The 15,872-nt window shown below is 40.3% G+C and overlaps 1 protein-coding gene across 1 annotated transcript in view; it reads right to left on the reverse strand.

Annotated features, from left to right (window-relative positions):
* Window positions 1-10,831: 10,831 nt before the first annotated feature.
* Window positions 10,832-15,872, reverse strand: part of loxl2b (lysyl oxidase-like 2b) — a 66,386-nt gene continuing 61,345 nt past the window's right edge. Inside the window, exons 10-14 of the mRNA XM_055887454.1 lie at window positions 15,490-15,730; window positions 13,870-13,985; window positions 13,446-13,582; window positions 13,039-13,150; window positions 10,832-12,305 (exon numbers count right to left, since the gene is read on the reverse strand). Coding sequence (XP_055743429.1) covers window positions 12,235-12,305; window positions 13,039-13,150; window positions 13,446-13,582; window positions 13,870-13,985; window positions 15,490-15,730 — 677 coding nt within the window. The 3' untranslated portion in view covers window positions 10,832-12,234. The remainder of the gene's footprint in view (window positions 12,306-13,038; window positions 13,151-13,445; window positions 13,583-13,869; window positions 13,986-15,489; window positions 15,731-15,872) is intronic.

The raw sequence follows: 15,872 nt of genomic DNA on the forward strand, positions 1-15,872 counted from the left end.
ATGTGGAATTTATTGTCAATCAGTGTTGCTTCCTAAGCGGACAGTTTGATTTCACAGAAGTGTGATTCACTTGGAGTTACATTGTGTCGTTTAAGTGTTCCCTTAATTTTTTTGAGCAGTGTATAATGGCAAGTTTGTGGGTGTACTATTTTTAGATTTCAGTGCAGCATTTGATTTAGTGGATCATGAAATAATTTTGACAAAATGAATGCATTATGGTTTAAGGATGTATCATTGAATTGGGTACAGTCATATCTAACTGACAGGAAACAGTCCACCTATATCAATGGTTCATTTTATTCCCCTCATGTGTTAAACTGTGGAATACCGCAGGGCAGCTGCCTTGGGCCACTTCTCTATTTAATATATACCAACGACCTTCCCTATGCCTTAGCTGAAACCCAAGCTACTATATTTGCAGATGATACTACAATTTATGCAGCAAGACAATCGGTTCAACAGGTACAGCAAGCTTTACAAGGAGATTTGGAGTATATTAGGGAGTGGGTTTGCCAAAACAAACTTGTTTTAAAGACCAAGAAAACCAAAGTTATGTTGGTCTGTTCCACTGGGAAAAGGCCAAAACAGCATGGGATACAATTAAGTATGGGAGGAGTACAAATTGAAGAAGTGGCAGAAACCAAAATATTTGGAGTGCAGCTAGACAACTGCTTATCATGATCGTCTCAAATAACTAATCTATGTAAAAATATATATATTAAAACAGCATGCATAATCAGAAGGATAGCTAAATATTTACAAGGGGAAATTCTTCAGCAACTAACACAAGCATTAATTGAGAGTCAGGTGAACTACTGTTCTGTGGTCTGGGGAAATGCATCATCAAGTGAAATTAGGAGGCTGCAGATTGCACAGAACAAAGCAGCAAGGACTGTTTTAAGGTGGAGATATGGTTCTTCTGTTGCAGTCATGCACAATGTTCTTGGTTGGTCATCAATCGATAAGATAATTGAAAGGAACATGCTAATTCTATTTCATAATTACATCATTTAAAATGGCCAAGTTCTATTCACAACGGTATTCAGTTGGTAAGAGACAGACATTCCGTAAATACTAGGAATAGATTGTCCACCATCTATGCATTGTCCAGACACAAAAGAGAAATAGGCAAAAGAACATTTCGATTTAGAGCAATAAAGAAATTGAATAAATTAACTGAGCAAACCAGAAACCTTTCACTATATACATTTAAACATTATTTTAAAATGATTTAAATATAATACATAGAAATGTTGTGGGACTATAGTAGATGAAGAATCAATATTTTTTTAGATTGAGTATTTATTGGGTCATTTTGTTAGTATATTATGTATGTTTGTAATAGTGTGTTATATGTGGAAATATGTTCGTATTATAAATTGTATTTGAATGTTTAAGGGCTCTTGGAAGATTAGTCCAAATGGGGACTAAAAGAGATCCAAATGAAGTTACGTTACAGCCTTATTCTAAAATGGAATAAAAAAAACATTCTCAGCAATCTACACACAATACCCCATAATGACAAAGCAAAAACAAGTTTTTAGAAATATTTGCAAATTTACTAAAAATAAGAAACTGAAATACCTTATTTACATAAGTATTCAGCCCCTTTGCTATGAGACTCAAAATTGAGCTCAGATGCATCCTGTTTCCATTGATCATCCTTGAGATGTGTCCACAACTTGATTGGAGTCCACCTGTGGTAAATTAAATTGATTGGACATGATTTGGAAAGGCACACACCTGTGTATATAAGGTCCCACAGTTGGCCATGCATGTCTGAGCAAAAACCACGCCATGAGGTCGAAAGAATTGTCCGTAAAGCGTCAAGACAGGATTGTGTCGAGGCACAGATCGGGGGAAGGGTACCAAAACATTTCTGCAGCATTGAAGGTCCACAAGAACACAGTGGCTTCCATCATTTTGAAATGGAAGAAGTTTGGAACCTGCAATACTCGTTCCTAACCCTGCCAAACTGAGCAATCGGGTCACTCTGACAGAGCTCTAGAGTTCCTCTGTGGAGATGGGAGAATCTTCCAGAAGGACAACCATCTCGCAGCATTCCACCAGACAGACGGAAGCCACTCCTCTGTAAAAGGCACATGACAGTCCGCTTGGATTTAGCCAAAAGGCACCTAAAGGACTCTCAGACCATGAGATTCTCTTGTCTGATGAAACCAAAATTGATTTCTTTGGCCTGAATGCCAAGCATCACATCTGGAGGAAACCTGGCACCATCCCTATGGTGAAGCATGGTGGTGGCAGCATCATGCTGTGGGGATGTTTTTTAGCGGCAGGGACTGGGAGACAAGTCAGAATTAAGGCAAAGATGACCGGAGAAAAGTACAGAGAGATCCTTGATGAAAGCCTGCTCCAGAGCGCTCAGGACCTCAGACTGGGGTGAAGGTTCACCTTCCAACAGGACAACGACCCTAAGCACACAGCCAAGACAACGCAGGAGTGGCTCAGGTACAAGTCTCTGAATGTGCTTGAGTGGCCCAGCCAGAGCCCGGACTTGAACCCAATCGAACATCTCTGGAGAGACCTGAAAAAAGTTGTGCAGCAACGCTCCCCATCCAACCTGACAGAGCTTGAGAGGATCTGCAGAGAAGAATGGGAGAAACTCCCCAAATACAGGTGTGCCAAACTTGTAGCGTCAGGAAGACTCGAATGTAATCGCTGCCAAAAGTGCTTCAACAAAGTACTGGGGAAAGGGTCTGAACATTTATGTAAATGTGATATCATTTTTTATAAATTAGTAAACATTTCTAAATCATGTTTTTCTTTGTCATTATGGGGTATTGTGTGTAGATTGAGTGAATAAAAACATTTGCACATCTGTGCCATTTGGGAGCGATGTTAGGCTGCATATAATTGTTTCCTCTTCAGAGCGTACTGTGCACAAGTAATATATTGTAGAATTTCGCTTGACCGTGAGTTCCACAAGTTCTGTTCCACAATTTTTTTTAAATAAAAATGATGTGTGGGTATTTACAGTATACACTCGTTGATGGGGTTGGACCCTCAAAAAAGTGGATCTCATCATGAGGTGGCTCATGGTTCTGCATACGAGGAGTGACAGCACATATACTGAAGAGAATTTATAAGATTGATTTGGCTTCATTCTCTCGTTGATAGATTTCACACCTTCCCAATCCAGACCAAAACACACATTTGAGTTACACACACGAGGACTCAGAAAATTGTAAAGTAATAACATTAGGAAACAAGAATATCAACCTACAGTGGTCAAATTATTTATAAGTAGAAGCAAGCAACAACAGCTTGATAAAATGTGTGAAACACACATGTGAAAACAGAATTATTATAATAATATTGGGAATACATCTATGATAAAAAAAGAGAAAGGAATATAATTGGATAAATAACCAAAAAGACAAGTTGAGTTGCAGCCACCAATCGTGTGTGGATCGCTATTTCTAAAATCAATATGGACAGCGCCTGGTGCTGAAAATTAAATTGGCAAATTTACTAACAAGGCTTTGTTGGAACACTAAGACATAAGAGGTAGGCTTACTTGTTTGACAGACTCAATTATGCCTTCCTAAAATTGAGTTGCACCCCTTTTTGCCCTCAAAACACTCAATTCCTCGGGGCATGAACAATACAAGGTGTCGAAAGCGTTCCACAGGGATACTGGCACATGTTGACCCCAATGCTTCCCACAGTTTTATCAAGTTGGCTGGATGTCATTTGGGTGGTTGACCATTCTTGATACACACGGGAAACAATTGAGCGTGAAAACCCAGCAACGTTGCAGTTCTTGACACACACCGGTGCGCCTGGCACCTACTATAATATCCTGTTCAAAGGCACTTAAATCTTTTGTTTTGCCTATTCACCCTCTGAATGGCACACACACAATCCATGTCTCAATTGTCACAATCCATGTCTCCTCCCCTTCATCTACACTGAATGAAGTGGATTTAATAAGTGACATCAATAAGGGATCATTGCTTTCACCTGGATTCACCTGGTCGGTCTATCTCATGGAAATATGTTTTGTACACTCGGTGTGTATAGTGAGTTGTTCAGTATATAGTACAGCTTCGCTTCTCTGTCACTGATCCATAAATACTTTAGAAATTAAGAGTATTTCTGTCTGTGCATAGCTAGCAAGACCAGGCAACCTCTTCTGCCTCACGTTATCAAAACCCAGCCCACCGTGTATAATTGACAGGTCAAACGCAGAGGAGCAATGAGGAAACTAAATAGCAAAATGAAGCATTGCGATTGATTTATCTAATTTGATTGATCATTCGAATTTGGACAGTCTTAAACCACACAGAGTATGGAAAATCATTTTCAATTGCAGTTGAGAATTCATTTTCTTTTTGTCACAATTCATGGTGTCACAACAAGGAAATGAAATGGCAAACATGAGAAATGTATGTGTTGTACTGGATAGTACCATGGCAATGACATTTTTGGGCATTTCAGTTTGAATTTTGTCACCTATTTAGGAAAAGGAATTGCAAAAATGATATTGATTTATCATTTAACCATTACAATTTAAGATTGAATGATGTCACTCAAGGCACAGTCATACCACACGGGATGTGTACAACAGATTCCATATGGGCAATTCTACGGGTAATAGAGGGATGCTGAGACTCAGATTCTTCACTTTAAAATGTTTGTCAAACAAAAAACAATGATTGCAAAGTTAAATAAACCATACAACTCTATGCACAAGGACTACTTTTAACAATTTACACTGACATTTTTTTATAAAAAACACAATACTTGAAGAAGAGTTGCAGATGAAAATTGTGCCTTCACTCTGTAACCAAACGTTGCATCTGCACTGTTCTTCAAGTAAATGTGTTTTTGTACTATTTTCTGTGGAAATTCTTAAAATTATTCATTGTGCATAGAATTGCCCATATGCCTGTCCTCATAGTCTTTCTGTACTGCGTACCAAATTACTCTGTAGCAATCGAATACCATCAAAAACTGCTCAATGGGAGAAATCTAAAAGTATCTGTGAGTAGTGAGACTGCGTGAGAGCAATTTCTGTAATCTAATGATGGATAGAAATATGTGGCATGTTATTGAATTGAAATATGGCTGGTCTTGCATTCCAAGACTGACATTATATTTTTCCTCGTTCACCCCATGCTGTAACTAAATCCAGAAAATCTTTGAGACCATGTCATTGCTCCAGAGCAATATGTATTTACTCTCCTGCTGTGCAGTTCCCATCTACTCTGTTTTATATTGGTGGAATCATATGACAGTATTACAGCCACTCTGACAGCACAGTGTTTTTGTCCCAAGATTTTCAAGAGCACTAAAAATCATGTCTTGAATCTATTTACCTCACTCAAGCACATCTTTACAGCTTGTGTAAGTTATTGCATATCACAAAAAACATAATTTTTCCATTGAGATCCCAACCCATTTTCATCAACAAGTGTTATGCTGTGAAATGTTTACTAACTCTTAATGACAACGTCTCAACTTAGTGTTTTTCAACACTCAGTCAGGCCTAACCCAAACTGTCTCTGTGAATTTTCTGCCTGTAGAGAGCCATTGTTTTTAATGGATCGGCTGAAGAACATACAGTAAACAGTGCTTTCGGAAAGTATTCAGACCCCTTTACTTTTTACACATTTTGTTACACACGGGAAACAGGCCATTTAGCAGACGCTTTAATCCATACGTATGGGTGGCTCTGGGAATTTAACCCACAATCCTGGCTTTTCAAGCACCATGCCTTACCAACTGAGCCATACAAGACCACATAGCCCTATTTGTTCATCGGGTGCTGGCGCAGCCCTGGTCCTGGTGGAACAAAGTGCATACACAGATTATTATTTTCATTAGAACTTCATAGAAACTATAAACCACTCTTAGCAAAGGGAATGTGTTCGTGCTGTTTCAGTCATACAGTCTTTTATGCCCACTGGACAGTGTTGCAATAGTGTCGTCCCGCTGCTCTGCTGCTTACTCGTTCCTGCTTCTCTAGCAGAGCAGAAGGCCCTCAGTGGACCTGCCGTGGAATTTCACAGTTTGGGGGGGAAGTGTGTGATGAACGGTCCTCTGGTGTAATTGCTCCAGACCGCAGTGTAGGAAAACAGACGTTGAGCAGTTAATGGTTGAAAAATGTGTCATTAACAGACGACCGTGCCATGTCTATTTCCACATGCTGCTTCTCCTGTTCCACCACAGTATTGTCTCGGAAAAAGACCAATGCCCTGGGTGTTTTCCTGGTGTCAACCTGCCAACATGCTGATCGCTTTAGAAAGCTGTCAGATGTGAATATGGTATGTAAAATAAAGATACATGTAATGAAATACTTGATAGTTGAGGATTTTTCTCAGAACAGCTTTAAAATAACCGAATGGCTTTGATATAACCAACATACATTTTTCCTTTTTGCACCTCAGTATCTCTACTTGCACATCATCATCTACACATCTATCACTCCAGTGTTAATGCTAAATTGAAATTATTTCACCTCTATGGCCTGTTTATTGCCTTACCTCCCTACTATTCTACATTTGCACACACTGTACATAGATTCTTTCTATTGTGTTATTGACTGTACGTTTGTTTATGTGTAACTCTGTGTTGTTGGTTTTGTCGCACTGCTTTGTTTGATCTTGAACAGGTCGCATAAAAAAATGGTATAATAGAGTGAGGTAATAAATAGTGGTTGAGCACGGTGATGTGTGAGGTGTAGTTGTGTGATGGTGAAGTCAATAGTGTGTGATTAGAGCCATAGAGATGAGAGTAGCTAGCTAACTGACATTTGTTTGACAGATCCCCAAAAAGATAGAACAATTTCACTACCTGCTGTTTAGGGGGCTTTTGTTTCACTGAGCTTTTCTTACATTTAGCAGATCCCAGGCTGTCTGGACTGGAGCTCTGAGGAGGCCGGGGCTGGTTTCATCTGGTTCTGTCACAGCATCACCTGGTCTTGGGTGGGTGGGTCCTCCTCCACACCTCCAGACTGAGGACCCCCTGAACCTTCAGCCAGCTGAACATCATACCAGCCCTCCTGGCTCCCATTCTGACTACTGTGTCTCTACAATCTCCCCTGTACTCTTCTCCCTTGCACTGTTCTATACTCCACTTTACTAACCCAGCTACAGTAAATGATGCTGGGGACATAGTACAGAACAACATTTAAATCTCACCTTAAAGTGAGAGAAAATGGGATTTGACAATTAGGATGTTTCTGTAAAGCATCCCCTTACTCCTACTCCTCTAGTTTTAAACTCGGTTTCCTATCATGTACAGTATCCTGTATTATGCTGGGGCCGTAGTACAGAACAAAATCTTAAATGATGTCCTAAAGTGAAATAAGATCAACTAGAATATGACAGTTAGGATGTTTTTTGTAATACGTCCCCTGACTCCTAATCCTCTAAAAGGTATTTTCTCTCTCTGTATTCATGCATTCTACTTGCATGTTGCGTCAATGCTCAGATGGTTATTTTGTAAAATGTACCTGTGCCATGCATAGTGTTTGTTTTGTGACTGCTGTTCAGTTTGCCATGCATTAATTGACTTGTGTGTGGGTAGGCTATGTATGCACATTTGGTTCCCTCAGCGTTAGGCTCAGAAGTGTTGTCTCCAATGCCTGTAGTTGCTGTGCAGATTGCCTCAATCAGTTCAGTGGGTTCAGGGCAGGTGCATCTTAGCATCACAGGTGGCACCTTAATTGGGGAGGATGGGCTCATAGTAATGGCTGGAACATAATTAATAGAATGGTATCAAGCATGGTTTCCATGTGTTTGATACCATTCCATTCTCTCCATTCCAGCCATTATTATGAGCCATCCTCCCCTCACCAGCCTCCTGTGCTTAGCATACTATCCTAGCATCCATCTTATTTAGATTATCCTAATTTGTGCTCACTTTACTCTATAAACTTGACAGCAAGCAAGTTAAAAACCTAAGATGATTATTAACATCCCCAACCTCTTGATTTCTTTGTTCTTGTATTGATCAAGTGTATGAAAGATGGACATTAGATTGATAATATTTTTGCTAATGATATAGAGATGCAATCACCGTAGGACGATTGAATATGACATTGCTCAGTGGAACTACATCCATTTCATAGCAATTCCTATAGAATGTTAAATGCTGAGGTTATTTAGTCAGACTGAAATCTCAACGTTTCCCTGTTAGTGCTATATTATTGATAATCTAACACTACAAAATTCTTTAACTCTAGATTTTATGCAATTTTTTGAGGGTAGGTAATAATGAAAGAAAGATATAACTAAGTCAATCACATGAACTATCCTCATTTATTGCAAATATCATTTAATTGTATTCTTAAAATGACAATGTTGACCAACATGAAAATGTATTGAATTTGTCCTTTTTAACTTTTCTGTTGTGTTTGATAAATTAGTATACGTTTTATATGATGTTTTTTTACGTTGAAATGCAAACTGTTTCTTAACTTGTGAATTGTATCACAATAAATCAAACGTGTACATCTTCTACACCTGGATGCTGCAGAAGTTCATCTGGACTTTTTTCACTTAAAGAAAATAAACCGTACACAAACTGTAATCTGTAATAGAAATGTTATCTGTAAATTGACATCACGTCGTTAAATAGATTTTGGGATAGGATATTGGTCTGAGATCAGCCCTCCTCTTCATCCATACACTAATAGCATACATGGACTAACACTGGTTTCACACAGACTGTGTGTGTACTGACGTCTGGTCAGAGTGTAATTTAGAGAGGAAAAGTTGCAACCAAGGGTTGGAAAAACATTAGGACTTTCCAGAGAGATGTTTTCAGTTCCAGGGAATATTTTCTCTTGTCCACAAGAGTTATGGAAGAGCACCAGCACTAATAAATCTCACTGAAAACAGTAGTATTTTTCTCTGTTAAACTAAACATTCACAGAAAAGTCATTCTGGGTATAACTAAGGAGGTGGAGAGAGAATTCTAGTAAGATTTGACAAAGGGACACAGCTACGGCTACGGTCAAAAGTAGTGCACTACATAGGGAATAGGGTGCAATTTGGGACGCAAACACAGAACTTTCCCATGAGCTCTGTGGTAACTCTTGACTAAGAGAAATAAGAGCCCATCACCTGTTCTGGTTCCCTGTCCTCTCCCAAGCCGAGCCAGAGAAAGAGACTGCTGAACCATATCCCCTCTGGTTTTAGCTCGCACATCCTCTATTCAGCCATGCCTCAAACATAATTCGATCTCCCTTCAACCTTTAATCACATGAATGCAGCTCTTTGTTACCTCATAGAGTAGAAGGAGATTTTCTCTTGCCCAAGCATGTCTAGTCAAATGAATGTATGTTGTTAGCCACTGAACTCAGTCTCAAGTTACCCGTGACATTCCCCTCCTGGTGGCATAGCATGGTAGGTGGTCTTCCCTCCCCGGCCACAAAACAAGACCCTCAGCTGTGTGAGGAGTGTGGTTAGTCTATGTGTCTTGTTGGACATGTGTGTGTCTATGTGGACTACAGTATATCAGGGGAATAGGTGGTCTTGGTAGTTGGAAGGGGATTAGACAAACACTTGGATACTAAAAACTAAAACAGTCAAAGGGTGATAGGTGTGGAGTTTATGGTCCTGGATGAATCACATCTTCCATGGTAGTAGGCTATGCATGGCTGGGGCTAAATTCTGTCTCTATAGTTGCGTCCCAAATGGCGCCCTATTCCCTTTTTAGTGCACAAGGCTTTTGACCAGGGCCCATGGAGCTCTAGTCAAAAGTAGTTAATTATATAGGGAATATATAGGGAACATTTGGGGCACAAACCTATGCTTGAGACCTGGAGCATTTGTCTTAACCTGACAAGCTGCTTCACAGTTTTCTTAACAGCCCTGTTCCTGGGGGTGCTGGAGATAAACCTTACTAGACCTGAGTAATGCCAGGCTGCTTACATTTGCACAGGAGACAGTCCTAACAAAGAGTAATGAGGCCTGGATTTACTCCGACCAATGTCAACGGGACGTCCATCTCTCTCTAGTTTTCCCTGAAAGCAGTTACCCAGTGAACAGCTCCAAACGAAATGCATACCATGCTCCTACAAGGCTTGTCATTTGGAGTAGCTTGCTGCAGAAAGTCCAGAACTTTTGTAGTACGTCAAACTCATTCTGTCATTTGCTTTATGGACTATGACAGCGTGTAATATAACTGTATTCCTCTCCTCTTTAGGTGTGGCACAATGCGCACATAACTCTCTAACAAATGGCAAGGAAGCATAAATGAAAGAGTTAAAATAGTTGTGAGAATGTTGCTGATGCCACACTAAAACAAAGTCACTCCCGTTGAAGAAATTCAGAATTCAGATGTTAAAGGACATCCCTTGGTCATACTGTAGAAATTATATTAAAGTCAACAGAGCAGTGAAGAACAAACTGTAATGACTATAAATGACCAGAGGGTGGAGATCATATATCATCTTTGAGAATGATAGAGGCCTCTAGTGGCCAAAAGGCCATATTAGTCCTCTCTATCTCTGTATATACCAAACAGTAGTAGACTACTGCTTTACGGTACATTGCCAAATCCCTACCCTAAAGTAAAAAAAACAGAAGATGGCAGCAAATTCAAGGACTGAGGAAATCAGCACAGCGTGTGATCATGAGGATGGTGGCATTAGGCATCATTTATATCTGGGTGGCAGATAGCAGTTAAGAGCACTGAGCCAGTAACAGAAAGGTAACTGGTTCGAATACCTGAGCCGACTAGGTAAAAAATCTGTCTGTGCCCTTGAGCAAAGCACTTAACCCCCATTGCTCCTGTAAATTGCTCTGGATAACAGCATCTGCTAAATAACCAAATATCTGAATATCCAACCAACAACTTAGATTTGTTTGCTTTAATATAGTTATCAAACAAAGGACATTATGGATTTTTACACTCCATTCAAGTATACAGTTAGCATAAGAAACTGTAGCCATTCAGCTGTCACTGTACTGTACCCTCATAAAACAGAGGATAACAGTTTGGTAGCACCATTCTTTTTTTAAAGTACAATACAATAATGAGACACACATTATTGTACAAAAAAATTGAAAGGAAAAGGGGAAAAAATGCAATTAAAATCCCTGACTTATACAACAATAAGTTACTAATATGATGTTTGCTTGAAAATATGAGATTATTTGTGAATGTTGAAAAGAAACATATGCATGAGAAAATAAAAAAAATACTTTATTTCTCTCAATATAAGGCACTGAGGGGCATTAGTTGTCTCCCTCCATTTTAACTACCGTACTAACGCCACTACTGTTGTGGCGTGGAGTAGACTAAGGAACTTCTCAGGCACTTGGGATGGGTACTGGGGTTGAATACAGATGTCAGAATGGGAAACATGACAGAATAACTTAAAGATAGAGTGTGTTGACCATAGAAATCTATACCACAGACTGAAAGATTGGTGAGGGTAACAACCTTGTACTTCAAAATAATGATGTCTAAATTTCCAAAGAAAAAGAAAATAGAAGACAGGTGAAATTACTACATCACAGGACATCTGTTTGTTAAACACTTCACAACAACAACGCACTTACTGGCAGTTAGTAATTGGATCCTATTGTATTGCATTGTATTATACTGTGTCCTCAATACTCATCTTCATTAAGCTACTTAGAGAGTAGCCTATATGAGGCCCTTACTTTATAAAGCCATACAAATCTATTTTTAGATAATGATCAATGAAGTCTGTAGTATTCCCAAATATGTCTTTGTTCATAGTTCAAGAAAGATTTCTTTGTCAGAGATATCCAACCTCTGCAGAAATGACCTTTGACCTTTGAATGTTTTATCATTAAAAAAATAAGAAAGTGCAGCAGGATTCACTTTCATTACTGTACATCAGAGAATTTACACAGCACCCAATAGTGCACTATATAGGGAATAAGGCGCTATTTGGTCCCATCATCACCTCTAGCGGGGAGAGTTGGGAATGTATATTTCATGTCTCTAACCCAGGGGTGTGAGAAACTGCATCAGTCCCTTCTTGATATGAACCAGAGAGCTGGGAGAAGCTGCCTGCTTTTGGGATAAACTAATGAGAGGGGATTAAATTTGAGATGACAGAAGGATACATCAAATTATCTGCCTAGGAAGGAGAGGGAATGTCTGAAAGAGGTGGGCAGTGGCCGGTGGGCAGCTTGTCCATATAGCATATAGTCTAGTGGTTGGGGACATTTTGGCAGTTTCTCTGTGGTGGTGATGGTTGCTCTGTTCTTCTCTTCCATCCTTTTACCTGTGGGTCACCTGGTTGTTCAGTAGCCCAGGGAAGGACTCCTCAGTCTCAGTGCTTAATGATCCACCTGAACACAGGAAAGGGACAAATGGTCACACATTGTTACAATTCAACATTTAAAAACGTCTCAACACTTTACACTTTCAAATCAAAGTTTGTCAGACGTTTTTTCGATTACTTAAGTAGTGTAATGTCAAGATGAAACCAAGTCCCATAACATCAGTTTTTTAAGGGCAACTACGCCACTTTTCAACCTCATTAATTATCTCCAGTACCAAACCAGTGTCTAAATATGTGAAAAGGGTGTATTTCTATGATCTGTAGTAAAATTATAAGAAGATTGGTCCAAAACAATGCTTGTCTGTGACATCATAGGGTAGGATTAAAAGTAAGAAAAGCAGTGATTTTCAAAACTTTCAACAAGTTTCTAGCCAGAGGGAGGGTATTTTATTGCTCCCCAAGTCACTGCGAATCTCATAGTGTTTGAAAATCACTCAAATGTTGTAACTTTTGATGATGTCATCTGGTAGAACTTATTTTTTTCTACAACACCGTTTTCACATATGTAGACACTGGTTTGGTGCTGGAGATAATGAATATGAACTTGCCCTTTAACATCCAGCAACTGTATATACCTCCTGCACAAATGAATGGCTGGATCTATACATATTAACATTAGTCTACTTGTGAGGTCTGCAAACATCCAACTTTCATTTATGAAAGTGGTTGCGGAGCAATGCAGTAACACAGAATTTCTGAGGTAAAACAGTCACACAAATTGTGGCACTCCATTGTCTTACCATTATGACAGCTGTACATCCATATACGGTGGCCGTCGTATCTACATCTACACTTCATTAAGTTGTTGGAGTAGTCGGACTCAGGCACCTCATAGTTAGGGTTAATAAAAACCTGTTGGAGAGAGCAAAATGCTGTGAATCATTATCCAACACAAAGAATGGAAATTAACATTGAATGAAACATCAGTTGAATGAAAAAACTCTATATGCATTTTACATTTGTCCAATGAAATTAATTAATTCACTTTATTAGACTTAATAGTGTAGAGGAATGACCTTGGTTGCGTCCCTAATGGCACTACTTTTGACCAGAGCCTTATGGGCCCTGGGATATATAGGCAATAGGGTGTCATTTAGGATGCACTCCTTCACTGGAAAGACCTTACGTAAGAAGAAAGGTAATTTACCTGGAATATGTAATCTCCGGGCTTGATGTCTGTGATGTCAATCCACTGGCAGTCAATATCATGTCTGTACGTATCCCAGCAGCCAACAGTGATGCCTTGCTCTCCAAAGTTGGCACACTCGTATCTTTTCTCAATACCTGTCAAGATGACAATAAATCAAAGTTAATCAAAGTACATACATTGGCACAGAATCTTTTGTGAGTGAAAGAGCATGTTGAGCTATTGCTCAGGCTGTATTATATATGTACTATGCAAGGAGTGAGGAACACTAGGTAAACAAGATAGTATACGTAGCTAGTCTGTCTGTGTCCCAAATGGAACCCTATTCATTATAGAGTGGACTACTTTTGACCAGGGCCTTATGGGCTCTATGTAAAGAATAGGGTGCCATTTGGGACACACATTTACTTATCCAGGCTCTTACCTTCTTCACAGTCAGTGTCCTCCAGACAGAAGCTTGCCTTGTGTCCCTCTGCCACCTTGGTGCCGTTGAGGCTGAGCAGGTCATAGTGGGTGAATACCTCCATGCTGTGGTAGTGCCTGGGCACAGCGAGAAAGAGAGAGACACTTCATTTATAAATAGATCTGCCATCTACTGTAGAGTCTATTATATTCTCTCTGAAGCAGATATGTTTGTATACCAGAGCTAGAGACTGATGAAACATATGGCACTAAGGCAGACACTAAGAAACCCATAATAAACATTTGCTTTCAAAATTGTATATGTTTAGCGATTCAGATTATATGCAAACTCCCACAGGCACTGAGGGTTTTATTTGTGTAAAACTGGTGACTGTGTGAAGCTGCTGACTTTGCTTAGTTCACCCAATGCCTTGACAGAAAACATCTGAGACGTTTCAGTCCGTGGCCAATTACAGGGCAGAGAATGTATGGAAATGGAAAATGGCTCAAGAGCGGAGTTATCTAGAGAGTTCAGTAGAACGTTCCCTTAACGTCAGTCACCTATAAAAAGACAACTAGGTAGTCATGGTGACCGACACAACTATGAGGTCAAATACACTCAGTGACCAGTTTATTAGGTACACCACCCAGTTCACGAAAATGGATCACTCCTACAGACAGTGAGTCACGTAGCCGTGTCTTGCTTTATTAAGCAAGCAGACAGGCATCGAGGCCAAGCAAGCAGACAGGCATCGAGGCATTCAGTTACGGTTTGATTAAACGATAGAACGGGCAAAACAAGTGATCTAAGTGACTTTAAGAGTGGTATGATCATTGATGCCAGGCGTGCCGGATCCAGTATCTCAGAAACGGGTGGTCTCCCGGGAGTTTCACACAGGACAGTGTCTAGGGTTTACAGAGAATGGTGCAACAAACAAAAAACATCCAGTCAGTGGCAGTCCTGCGGGAGACAACAGCTCGTTGATGAGAGAGGTCGAATGAGAACGGCAAGAATCATGGAAGCTAACAGGCGGGCCACAAACAGGTAAATAACGGAGCAGTACAACAGTGGTGTGCAGAACGGCATCTCGGAACGCACAACTCGTCGATGCTTGTCACGGATGGGCTATTGCAGCAGATGACCACACCGGGTTACACTCCTATCAGCTAAAAACAAGAAGCGGCTCAAGTGGGCACGCGATCACCAACACTGGAAAATTGATGAGTGGAAAAACATTGCTTGGTCCGATGAATCCCAGTTCCTGTTGAGTCAGGATTTGGTGCAAGTAGCATGAGTCCATGAATCCATCCTACCTGGAGTCCACGGTACTGGTGTGGGGAATGTTTTCCTGGAACGCTTTAAGTCCCTTGATACCAATTGAGCAACAAACATTTCCGACACCTTGTAGAGTCCATGCCCTAAAGAATTGTGTCTGTTCTGGAGAAAAAAGGGGGGTCCGACCCGGTACTAGATGGGTGTACCTAATAAACTGCTAACTGAGTGTATATCACCATATTAAACAAATAATACAATTCTAGCCTGGATAACATTGAGCATAGCCCTGGGCTAACAACATGCTGTGTGAACAAAGCATATCTTTCAATTTCACAAACAAACAGGAAGGGCCATGGAGCAACTTGCCTATGGCAGTCATGCCACACCCAGGAGTGGCGTCCAGCCTTGGGTCTGAAGTCTGACTGTCCGTTGTTGTGGATCTGGGAGGAGAAGCGCAGCAGGCGGCGGTAGGAGTTGGCAGGGGTCTTGCTGGAGGTGGTGGATAGGCAGTTCTCTTCATAAGCACACTGCAGCATGAACATGGGCCTGTCCTCCATATAGGTGGTCTGCTCCACTACCTGGGGGTTCAGGACCAGGTCAGGGGCCGCTGAGGGGGAGAGCAGGGAGGGAAGAGGGAGAGAGAGACAGTGGTTAAAAATGTGAGCATACTTCATCATTACAATATTACAGTTATTATAGTTCTTATGTTATAAAAAGGCCAGGACAGACAAATTCATGTTTTGGTATTC

Source organism: Salvelinus fontinalis, chromosome 28 (assembly GCF_029448725.1).
Source record: "Salvelinus fontinalis isolate EN_2023a chromosome 28, ASM2944872v1, whole genome shotgun sequence".
Classification (NCBI taxonomy): Eukaryota; Metazoa; Chordata; class Actinopteri; order Salmoniformes; family Salmonidae; genus Salvelinus; species Salvelinus fontinalis.